This window comes from Trachemys scripta, chromosome 2 (genome assembly GCF_013100865.1).
Source record: "Trachemys scripta elegans isolate TJP31775 chromosome 2, CAS_Tse_1.0, whole genome shotgun sequence".
NCBI lineage: Eukaryota > Metazoa > Chordata > Testudines > Emydidae > Trachemys > Trachemys scripta.
The window spans coordinates 14615259-14628174 of NC_048299.1; the positions used below are offsets into that span (position 1 = coordinate 14615259).

General features: G+C 42.4%; 1 protein-coding gene across 3 annotated transcripts in view; it reads right to left on the reverse strand.

Moving 5' to 3' along the window:
- Positions 1–12916, reverse strand: part of XYLB (xylulokinase) — a 145626-nt gene that overhangs the window by 96108 nt on the left and 36602 nt on the right. For all 3 annotated transcript variants that reach the window (XM_034759948.1, XM_034759947.1, XM_034759949.1), the window contains one exon: positions 10234–10307. In XM_034759948.1, the coding sequence (XP_034615839.1) occupies positions 10234–10307 (74 nt within the window). The remainder of the gene's footprint in view (positions 1–10233; positions 10308–12916) is intronic.

Consider the following 12916-nt stretch of genomic DNA (forward strand, 5'->3'; position numbering starts at 1 on the left):
TCCAGCCCTGCTCCTGCCTTCCCTGACTCCAGGTAACCCAGCTCCTATTCCTGGCTCTGACTCTGGTTTGATGCTTGGCTCTGGCATTCAGCCTCTGACTCCAGTTCTGATCTCTGTCTTTGATTCCTGACTCTGGTTCTGGCTTGACTCTGGGATCAAGCATTTGGTCTCTGACTCTAGTTCTGACCCTTGGTTCCATTTCCCAGCTCCCAACTCCTGCTTCAACCACTATGTCTGACTCCTCAAATTCCAGTCCTTAACACATTCTCTTTAACAGCTCCTGATAAGCTTTAAAATAATCTACAATTGTGGGAACACACTGGTTGGGTTAATGAAGTCCTCAAATCATGATTTAAAGACTTCAAATTACAGAGAATCCACCATCTATACTACTTTAAACCTGCAAGTGACCTGTGCTCTATGCTGCAGAGGAAGGTGAAAACCTCTAGGGTCTCTGCCAATCTGACCCAAGGGAAAATTCCTTCCGGACCCCAAACATGGCAATCAGTTAGACCCTAAGCATGTGGGCAAGACCCACTGGCCAGATACCTGAGAAAGAATTCTCTGTAGTAACTCAGAGCCCTCCTCATCTAGTATTCCATCACTGGGCATTGGAGATATTTGCTGCTAGCAGTCACATCATAGCTACATGTCATTATAGGCATCTCATCATACCATCCCCTCCATAAACTTATCAAGCTTAGTATGGAAGCCAGTTAGGGGTTTTTTGCACCCACTGCTCCCCATGGAAGGTTGTTCCAGAACTTCACTCCTCTGATGGCTAGAAACCTTCATCTAATTTCAAGCCTAAACATGTTGCTGGTCAGTTTATGTCCATATGTTCTTGTGTCCACACTGGTGGTTAACTTAAATAACTTCTCTCCCTCCCTGGTATTTATCCCTCTGATGTATTTGTAGAGAGCAATCATATCTTCCCTCAACCTTCTTTTGGTTAGGCTAAACAAGCCAAACTCTTTGAGTCTCCTCTCATAAAGTAGGTTTTCCATTCCTCAGATCATCCTAGTAGCCCTCCTCTGCACCTGTTCCAGTTTGAATTCATCTTAAACATGGGAAACCAGAGCTGCACACAGTATTCCAGATGAGGTCTCACCAGTGCCATGTATAATGGACACTTCCCTATCTTGACTGGAAATACCTCACCTGATGCATCCTAAGGTTGCATTAGCCTTTTTCATAGAGGCTTCACATTGGTGGCTCATAGTAATAATAATATAATCAACCCTGGTCTTTCTCCTCTTCTGTCACTTCCGACTGATAAATCCTGAGCTTATAGCAAAAATTCTTGTTGTTAGTCCCTACATGCATGATCTTGCACTTTGCACTATTAAATTTCATCCCATTTCTATTACTCCAGTTTTCAAGGTCATCCAGATCTTGTATGATATTCCAGTCCTCCTCCATGTGTCATCCACAAATTTTATTAGCACAACTTTTTGTGCCAAGGTCAATAATAAAAATGTTAAATAAGATTGGTCCCAAGACCAGTCTCTAAGGAATTCCACTAGTAACCTCCCTCCACCCTGACAGTTCACCTTTTAGAGTGAGCCGCTGTAATCTCCCCTTTAACCAATTCCTTATCCACCTTTCAATTCTTACATTAATCCCAATCTTCTCTAATAATTTACCATGTAGAAATGTATCAAATTACTTACTGAAATCCAGATAGATTAGATCTACTGCATTACCTTTGTTTAAAAAAATCAGTTATCTTCTCAAAGAAGGAGATCAGGTTGGTCTGGCACGATCTCCCTTTTGTAACACCATATTGTATTTTATCCCAATTACCATTTACCTCTATGTCCTTAACTACTTTCTCTTTCAAAATTTGTTCCATGACCTTGCATTCAACTGAGGTCAAACTAACAGGCCTGTAGTTTCCAGGATAATTTTTTTCCCCTTTCTTAAAAATAGGAACTATATTAGCAATTCTCCAGCAGATAACACTGCACTTCTGATGAGCAAGACATCTCTAAATCAGTTAGAATCCTATAGTCCAAGTGTGACATATCGGGGCACAGTTCAGACCAGTGGGGGCTGTGTCAACTCTGCCCTGTAAACTTGGGTGCCTTACAATGCCTTGCTGGTAGTGGCTCCCCCCTGGGCTGCTCACAAACAGCCTTCCAGCATGCAAGCCACACCCTGAGTGTCTATGCATAATTGCAACCTGCCAGTTACACCCTGGCCCTCACCAGCCTTGGTTATATTGCAGGATGACCCCAATACCCCCTCAGTCCCAGATCGTCCCCCAGAAATATATGTCCTGTACTGCCCTGCCCTCTCCTGGACATTACAAATATATTAAGTCCATTATTCCTTTAAGGGAATAATATGCCAGTTTATTACCTTAATAGTCACAGACACTTCAATTTAAATATAGTGGATTAGTTAAAAGAGTAAAACAAGTTTATGAACTACAAAGAGATTTTAAGTGAGTATAAGTAATGTATTAGCAGGACTGTTGTAAGAAAGACATGAGAAGTAATTCTTCCACTCTACTCCACACTGATTAGGCCTCAACTGGAGTACTGTGTCCAGTTCTTGGTGCCACATTTCAGGAAAGATGTGGACAAACTGGAGAAAGTCCAGAGAAGAACAACAAACATGATTAAAGATCTAGAAAACATGACCTATGAGGGAAGATTGAAAAAATTGGGTTTGTTTAGTCTGGAGAAGAGAAGACATGATAACAGGACAAGATAACAGCTTTCAAGTCCATAAAAGGTTGTTACAAGGAGGAGGGAGAAAAATTGTTCTTCTTAACCTCTGAGGATAGGACAAGAACCAATGGGCTTAAATTGCAGCAAGGCAGGTTTAGGATGGACATTAGGAAAAACTTCCTGTCAGGGTGATTAAGCACTGGAATAAATTGCCTAGGAAGGTTGTGAAATCTCCATCATTGGAGACTTTTGAGAGGTTAGACAAACACCTGTCAGGAATGGTCTAGATAATACTTAGTCCTGCCATGAGTGCAGGGGACTGGACTTGATGACCTCCTGAGGTCCCTTCCAGTCCTATGATTTTATGAGGCATAAAAGAAATGATTACAAGAAAAATAAAGATGAAACACTTACTAGCATCTACTTAAGAAACGATCTTAGTTGCAAGGCAAACTCTCTCACCACATGCTCCAGCAGATTACTGACCAAACTCATCAGATCAGGACCCCTCTCCCCAAGTCCAACTGCTGCTTTCTTTTGTCTTTTCAGGTGTGGTGAATGCCATGGGCATGGAGAGCGAGGGGTGCCTGGGGGTGTTTGTCCCTCTTTTTTATAGTTTCAGTCCCCCTCTTGAAAAACATTTCTAGTTGAAACCCAGGAGACAAAGAGTGTATGACCATGTCTACACTACAAAATTATGTTGACCTAACTTATGTCAACATACAGACATCACAATTATTCAATTGCTTGTGTGTGTGCACTCTTGGCTTCTTGTGTCGACAGTGCACATCTTCACTAGGAGCACCTGTATTGTCAGTATGGGGCATTGTGAGACAGCTCCTGAAAGCCAGTAACAGTCAATATAAGCATCACAGTGTCTACACTGACACTATGTTGACCTAATTACATCAACTGTGACTCTATGCCACTCATGGAGGTAGTGTTACTAAATCAGCGTCGAGAGGCTGTTATGTTGGCAGAAGCCAAATTTAAGTGAAGACACTTCCACAGCTAGTTCAACACAAGGCAGCTTACGTCAATCTAACCCTGTAGTGTAGAGCAGGCCTCTGTCAAAAGATACTCCCCGCTGCTTTTTTTCACCAGTTTGAACTTCCTTTGTTTTCCCTCCCTCCTTGATGACTCTATTTACTGCTTAAATGCAAATTAAGGCAAGCATACATTCCTTCTTTTGTTTAGGACAGACCTGACTTTTGCCTGGGCTTGGCTGTGAGATTTGGAACATGTGTTAATAACATCATATAAGGGAATCTTATAACTTCACATACGATATTGCCACATATATTTTACCAACAATACTAACCAACAAATTATGAGTTTTCTAATGATACCTTACAAGTGATACTTTGTACAAAGATCATTACAATAGTGTGTAGGGTGTGAATACAAGGGTGTATTCTGTCACACCATGCCATCAAGTGTATGGACTGGGGGGTCTGGAAGCAAGATTTGGCCATGCTGCTGAGATATCAGATCTGTGGTCATAGGAAGAAATCAGTACACTCCTCTGAAGAGGTGAAGGAAGTCTGGAAATCAGAATTATCCTCATGATATCTTGCCTCTTCTTCTGTATTACCCTCTTGAGTAGAATGAGGGAAAGGTGTAGAAGAGACCTATTCCCCAATTGAAAAGGAATGCATCTGATACAGACAAGATAACTACTCCTGGTGTCAAGCAGAATCTCAGGCAATCTCACTGTCTGCCCTTGAGACCAGATGTATCTCTTTGTGACCCCATGGAACGAATATTTTCTTCTGACAATAACATTTTCAGAGACTATTTGTGTCCCTGTCTTTGCTCAGTTGATCTGCTAGGTTGTTGTCTTTTCCTGCTAAGTGTAATGCTATTGAGTAAATGTTGTGAAGGACACATCGGTCCCATAGTGTTATAGCTTTCTTACACAGCTGGGAGGAACAAGCTCCTCACCATTTGTTCACATAAAACAGACTGCCTCTAGGAATCTTGCTTCTGGGAGGAAGGCTCTTCCAGATTAGGAATCTAAGATTGCCCCAAAGAAAGGGATCTTCTGGGGAGGAAGATAATGTGATTTTTTTCCAATTTATTCCGAGTCCCAGCTTTTTTAAAAGGCTACGCATGTGGTCCATATTTATGGTCAAGGACTCTTGAGATAAAGCCTTTATAATTGTCCAAATAGGGATATATGTAAATACCTGCCACCTTAACTGTATTGCTATGACTGTGCAGTGGAAGAAAAAGCCAAATGGAAGAACCTTGTTCTGATAACAATCTTCCCCAACCATGAAATGGAAATATTTGAGATGCGAAGGTCTGAGATACATATGTATGGAAGTATGCATCTTTGAGACAGAGTTCTGAACCAATCTTGGGTGGGTAAAGAGGGAATTGTGAAAGCATAAGTCATCATATGGAATCTGAACTTCCTGATGGAAGAATTACATTTTCTGAAGTCAAAGATGGGCTTCAGTCTGCCATCATTTTTTGGGATCCGGAAGTACCTTAAATAAAACCCCTCCCCCTCTAAAGTCTCTCGGCACCTCCCTGTTGGTTCCTGCTTCTAGAAGGGAGAGAACATCTATTCTTACTAGGTTCTTATGAGAGGAGTCCCTGAATAGGGAGAGAAGGAGTCAAATTGCATCGAATAGCATTTTGGCACTATCTCTGGGATCCATTTTTCATGGAGATGGCACTCTATTGATGGAAATAGTGGGAATATCTATCTCCAGAGTCAGAGGTTGACTGGAAATTGGATTGTAGCTCTCGCTCCCCCTGTCAAACCTGAGATCTATGGCGTGGTGCAGAAGAGGATGAGGCTGTCTGCCTTCTCTGGGGACAAAGCTTGTGGTTCCTTTCTCTTTTGTTGTTGCTGAGGAACAGGCTGCTGTTGTTGATCAGGGTACCTCTGGGTAAAATATAAGGAGAAAAGTGAAGAAGGATACTTCTGTCTGTGGTACAGATTCTAAGGCCAGAAGGGATCACTATGATCATCTAATCTGACCTCCTGCTTAACAGAAGCCATATCTGAAGACAGGAACTCCAAACCTTCTTGTTGGAGGTTGATAGACACCAAGGGATCTGGCCATTGATCTAGGGCATCACGAGATCTTCTACACATGCACTAGTTTCAGGTGGTAGACCAGAAGACCTGAACTATGCAGGTCTCTTTATGGCAATGGCAGATGCCACTTCCCCTGAAACAGAATCTGAAATATCATATGCAGCTCTTAATGACTGTTTGGCAACAAACTGTCTCTCTGTAATTAACAGCTTCACTAACTTTCTTTTCTATTCAGGAAGGTCCTTAGCAAAAACAACCATTTTTTCCCAATGACAGAACTGATATTGATACATCAGAGCTTGGTAGTTTAAGACTCTGACACAGAAAGTTGATGAGCAGATGATCTCCCTCCCTAAAGTGTCTAATTTTCCACGTTCCCTATCTGACAGAGCAGAATGCACCGGACCATATTTTTGCTTGTTGAACAGCTGCAGCCACCATCAGTGAGCTGGGAGCAAGGTGAGTGTGAAACAGCACGAACCCTTCATAGAGCAGCTGCTTTTTTCAACATGACCAGACTCATAGCTGGATTAAATCAAATTATTTTAGGTGGCTTCAAAAGTACTTCCAGTACTGGTAGAGTGATCTTTGAATTAGAAGGAGCCCCCAAGTTATAAAAAAATAGATGAGAGATCTCTTTTATAGAGACTAATGGTATATTCAAACTGGAAGCCCTTCTAAAGACCAAGCCATGGAACTATATTATATCATCAGACAGTGAAGATGCTATGCTATTCTTACATTATCACTTGGAGAGATTTGGTCTCCAGTCTCTAAATCAGTGTCCTGGAACTCTACATTGGTTCTTCTTCTGAAAGAGTATCTGGGACCACCACTGGAGATTGCTGTCTATACATGCTGATGTAGACAGATTTGGGGCCACTGAGGTGTCTCAGAGGGGATGACTCCCTTTATGACTACATATGTTCAGCTTCCTCATAATACCTAGGAGATGGCCAATAGGACCATCCAGCTCAAGGAGGACACTGCCAGTCTTGGCAGTACTCAGAATCAGCTTCTGTATCATGGAACCCACCTGGATATGGGTGTGTTCTGTGTGAGTATGGGTCATTGAGAATATATGTTTTGTAAGCAAAACAGAACCAAGTGGAAAGTAACCTGTCTATCTGACGCCACACTGGAGTGTGCATCCAACCTCAGATCTGAGGTAGTTGAAAACAGTGACACTAGAGGTCTATGCAAACTTAAAAACTAAAAAAGGGGAAGATGATTTTCCCAGCAAGCCTGTAGGAGTTGATGGAGAGGGAAAAGACAGTTCAGGGAAGATCTGGATATGCTCCATAACCTCTTGTCTTTTTCCCCATAGGGGAAAGCAGAGCAGGTGCCTCTATTGCTTCCCTTTTATTTTGTAATTTGTAGTGTCTTCTGGATCTGAGGCTATTTTAGGATCTGAGCCATGTAGTGGGCTATAATTGTTAACTTTGGCACAGGTGGCTCCTCAGCACTGGAGATGATTTTTGGATTGGTAACACTCATATCACCTGCCTTATGGGATATACCAGGAACCTCCAATTTAGACTTCATTTTAGGATTTGAGAATGACATTGGAATCAATCCCAAAGAATCTGAAAGGGATTCCAGATGGTGCTTGGACATAAAAATGGAGGCAGCATCACGCAATACCACTCTGCCCCAAACCAGGAGTCTGGGCTCTTTTGACAGGGCTGGCTCTGCTAACAGAGGCCAACACATGTACCATTCTGCTACTCTTGGTGACAACTTAGGATCTCTCAATATCAAGAGTTTTACTCTTTTCCCTGCATTGGAGGATAATTCATTTTGCAGAACTTTAGGTTGCTGATTCTTAGTTCTCAAAGGATGCAGACCTAACTTTACTCACAGAACCAAATTGATTAGCACCGGAGGGTCTGGCCACTAGGTCCTCCTGTAACAGAAGAATTGGTAGCCAGTTTTGCTGCTCCTTGTGGGCTTTTGAAGTAAATGTCCTATATACTTTGCACTAAGAAAGAATGTGTCCTTCTCCTAAGAACGCTAGACACCTCATACAGGAGCTGGAGGCAAGGAAAACAGCAGGAAAAAAGGATTTCACTTAAAACCTGGTGGATTTCCCTTTGGATCCACCACAGAATCCATGAGACTGCACTGAGGTGCAGAACCTAAAGAGAGTCTCAACATATTAATAAATAAAATACTTTTATAAAATAAAATACTGTACTCTTAACTAACTATGGCACTATTTGATTAAAGAAGTGGATCCAAGTCCAATCTGGAAGGTTCCAATCCATCAGCAACTGCACATGGAAGGAACTGAGGTGACCAGTGTACCACACCCCCTGTTATAGCCTCACCTTCAGAATATTCAGAAACAGTGGGTGGGGAAGGGGGAAGGGCAGAAGAGGACATGAGAGCACTCCAACAGGACCTGCTACGAAACGTTCTATTATCAGAGCTGCAATGGCGGGAATGTGTAAAGGCCACTCAAAGAAAATATTTTTTCCTCCTTTAGTTATATACAATATGAGAAAGGCAACTAAAATAAGAAAACAGCCAGATACAAACCTGAGGCAAGCTACATTTCATAAATAATTATTTATCATCTGTAGCATTTTCCCATGCAATGTAATAACTGCCTATGATTTGGATAACAGTAAGAGAGAACTTTTCAACCCCTTAATCAGTAAGAGTTTGAGATTGGTGCGGTTATAAAGACAGACTGTACTAACTTCTATTCACTCAACAATGATTATTACAATTTCCAGTCATTATTAGTCTCATTAGCATCTTTACTGATAGACCTGATAAGCCAGTTAACATCCATTGCCCAAAAAAATTTATTCTATTTTCATTCCAATTTGATTTGGTCCAGTGTTTCATTACAGCCCACCACATGACTCTCAGACCGTTTGGATCGAGACAGAGAGGCGGGGAAAGTTCTTTACTTTGTATATTTAGGGGGAGCTGGCCAAAAAAAGTAACTTTTTAAAGGCCAAAATTTCAGTTCATCCTTAACCAAGCAATTATTTGTGCCCATAGTTTGTGCCACTAAGATGTGTGCACCTCTGCCTGTGTATGCAAATCAGGGACTTTGGCCTGGTCTACACCTACATAACTATGACACTTAGGGTTGTGAAAATCTAACCCCCAGTGTAGTCGTAGCTAGCTCAACAGCAGATAGCTTCTGTCAGCCTAGCTAACTTTGTTCAGGGATGTGGTGTTCTTACAGTGACAGAAAAACTTGTTCCGTTGCTGTAGGCTGTGTCTGCACTACAAGGTTATGCTGGCATAGTTACAGTACCATAGTTGTTCCGCAACAATCCTCACAGTTTAGACACTGACTTAGAAAAGTGATTTGTGCCCACAGAAAATGGATGCCAGTGTACAAAACTCAAACCTTTAATTAGGGTTACCATATTTTAATTTTTAAAAAGAAGGACACTCCATGGGGCCCTGGCCCCGCCCCAATTCCGCCCCTTCCCCGCCCCCAGCCCTGCCCCAACTCTGCCCCCTCCCCTGAACGCTCCGCCCCCTGCTCCTCCCCCTCCCCTGCTTCCCGCGAATCAAATGTTCGCAGGAAACCTAAAACAGGGAGGCAGCAGGTAGGCTGGGGCGGGGCGGGGTGCGGCGCGGCTCAGTCCGGCCCTCCTGGCCGAGTGGCTCCCTTCGGTGGCCGACCGGCCCAGACCAAGAGACTCTGGCGTCTCCCGCCCGGCTTGGGCCCTGGGGCCCCGGCTCCCGGCCAACTGCCCACACCCCCAGCCCCCGGCTGAGCACCGCTCCGACCCCGGCCCCGGCCCCCGGCCAAGTGCCCGCGCCCCCGGCCCCGGCCGAGCACCGCGCCAACCCCGGCCCTGGCCCCCAGCCAAGTGCCCACGACCCCGACCCCCAACCAAGTGCCCGCGCCCCCAGTCGAGCACGCCCCCGGCCCAGCTCCGCACCCCCAGCCAAATGCCCGCGCCCCCGGCTCCCGGCCCAGCACCGCGCCGGCCCCGCGCCCCTGGCCCCAGCCCCTGCCGAGCACCACGCCGGACCCTGGGCCCACACCGCCTGGCCCTCCCTCCCTATTTTCCCGGACATGTCCGGCTTTTTGGGATTTCCCCCCGGACGGGGATTTGAGGCCCAAAAAGCCAGACATGTCCGGGAAAATCCAGACGTATGGTAACCCTACTTTAGTCTCAGCTGTGGCAACAGCCTATGTTAATCTAGCACTATTTGGTTTGCACTGCACTTTTCAGAGCACATCAAGTCCCCTAACCCAGGAGCACGATAAATAGACGTTAGTCAGTTTATAATGAGCTAGCTGGGTTCAGAATCAGTACTGTGGATACCTCTAAGCCTGGGACACAGGCCAGAAAATGTCTTCAGAAAATCACTCTAAGGATCACATCAGTATATGAAATCCAGAAGGAATAACCATAGATGCAGAAGAGAGCAAAGTTCTCAGGCCTTGATGGGATGAGCCTCCTTTAAGTCATGAACACAACATGATTTACTACACTGTGTTAAATAGGTTATTACTACCTTGTTGTTGTCTCTGTTGAATCTGTGAATCCCAACAGCTTCAGGAGTAATCTCTATCACATCAAAATAGAAACCTTAAATCAAAGCAAATTAAAGATAGTCATGTTTTCTTCTGGCACAAAAAAGTATTAGTTTCAGCAAATGGCTAGAAAAATAACAAGTGTATATAATGCCCATAAGAGTACAGAATGGTAACAGAGTGAAGCAAGACAAAGTAATTTGATTTATTAGACAATAAATTTAAATTCTGTATAGCAATTTCCATACACAAAATAAAATCACAGAATGTTTCCTGACCAATTCCAGTCCACACATTCATTTAATTTATTCTATTTTCATTGATTAATAAGAATGTGTTTTTTAAAAGCATCTCTGACTCCAGGCACCTTTAATACTTCAATAGAAACACAAACCATATAATAAAAAAAGACAAATCCAGCAACTCAGCCTCACTAACAGAAATTACCAACCAAATACACACGTATACAAATAGTGTACGTAGGTTACAATAAATCTTAGAGGTAGCATCAGTAGATACAGGGCAAGTGGGAAAGGGAGAGACGAAAGGAACAAGTGATAGGAAGCTAGGAGAAGGAGCACAGGCAAACTGGAAGGCTCTTGGTGTCAGATTTGATGGCTTTTTTAGACAGCATTAGAAGTTATAGATCAGGGATAAGAGGCAGAGAGGGTTTTCTAGATAGGAGCAATTTGAGAGAAAGGTCTGTTGCCACTTGTCAATGAATGAGATAAGGAAAAGAAAATGGGGGTGGGGAAAGAAGAGCTGAGAAAGTCCAAGGAGTATCTTAGATGGTCAGCTGACTGGAACAAGGCCCAGTCTTATTTATTAGAATGCATACAAATGCAGCTTTCGTCAACTTCACTAGGAGCTATCCAATACACTTATATGTGGGACAGTAAAGTTCAGGAGGGAAAATAAAATATCCTCAAATATAAATCTTTTACAAAGTATAAATAGACAAACTATTTCAACTATTATTTTGATTCTCTGCATAATGGAAAATAGTTTTAATTCACTTAAATACGACACTGAGTACTGAAACACCGACTCGCATTGGGAAAAGGTCTGATGTCTTGTCTACCCAAGAAAGGGTTTGCCAGTAGAGCCATACCAGCACACCCTCCAAGTACAGACACAGTTTATACAAGCAAAAGAGTTCTGTTGCCAGTATAACTTATGCAATTTCCCCAAACAAAATAAACTATACCGGCAAAAAAACTTTTTTGCCAAAATAAGTGCAAGCTGCAATAAGCTACAAGAGGGCTTTTGCCAGCATAGCTATGTTGGTTACAGGTATGTTTTTTTTTTTCACACTCCTGGCAAATATTTCAGGTGTAGACTAGGCATGACTATCATGTAACATTGATACTAGTGCTTTGTTCACTTGCTCTGATTTGCTTACAACGTAACATTTCAATATTAAAAATGTCTGTGACACGTGGCTAGAAAGGGTTAAACATCCTGCAAAATAAATAACCCTCAAAAGACGTGGGGAGATAATGTTTTTGTGTATTTACAGATGTATGAGTAGGGTCGACAATGTAATCAACAGTCCCTGTCTATGCTGTATTCTGATAATTCAGAGATCAAAAGAACATCCTAGCATTTAAATGAATTGTAAACATGGGCTCTCTCTATACTCATCTCTCTTTGAGCTGTATAGCAAATAATCTGTGAATGGTGGAGGAACAAACAAATTGCCTTATGTTAATTATATAGCTAAGTACCAGTGATGGATCTCCTTCAAAGTCATGCTAATTACCTTTTGAACTCCAACTTGTCAAAAAGGACATGAAATTGGATAAAATATCCTTTGGTCCTGATTCTGTTATATCAGTTCTGCTTAGGCTTCATCAGGGCAAGACTGAGGTCCCAGTTATGCCAATATGCCCTGACTATGATATTTGGACACTGGACTATAATCTATTAACTATTTCTAAAAGAACTTTTTGCAACTACAAAGCTCATCATCTCTGCTATGAATCTGCACCTAAATGAATTGAACTCATATCTGTATGCATATTGATCTTTTAACCATACTCTCTCTCTCTTTTGTTTTTTAATAAAGTTTAGTTTGGTTAATAAGAATTGGCTGTAGCGTGTATTTGGGTAACATCGAATATTCAGTAACCTGGTAGGTAATGTTTCCGATACTTTGGGATTGGTAGAATCTTTTCTTTTATATGATGAAATAAGATTTACAGAAATTTTCATCATCTTTGACGTGGATACCTGGATGGAGGCCTGAGGCTTGATCACTTTAAGGGAACTGTGTTGTTTGGACTTCTGAGTAACCAGTAAAGTAATAAAGAATCTGTTTTATGCTGGCTTGGTAAATCTAAATATGGAATATCCACTAGCTTTATGGGGATTGTCTGCCCCATTCTTTGCAGTTCACCCTAATTGAGTGATCATAGTTGGCCCCCATTAGGACCCCGGTCACAACGTCATACTATGGTTATTAGTTATTTCACTGCTCGGACACCCATTGACTTTAATCAACTTTAGATATGACCCATGGCGAACAGTGAAAATTTTTATGAAAGCCTTTTTCATTCCCTAGACATTTTATTGCCCTCCATCTTCCTCACTATTACAGCTCTAGTTTTAAACATAAAGACCCACCCTAGTACAGCTGGTTGAAACGTAGAATTTCTATTTTGT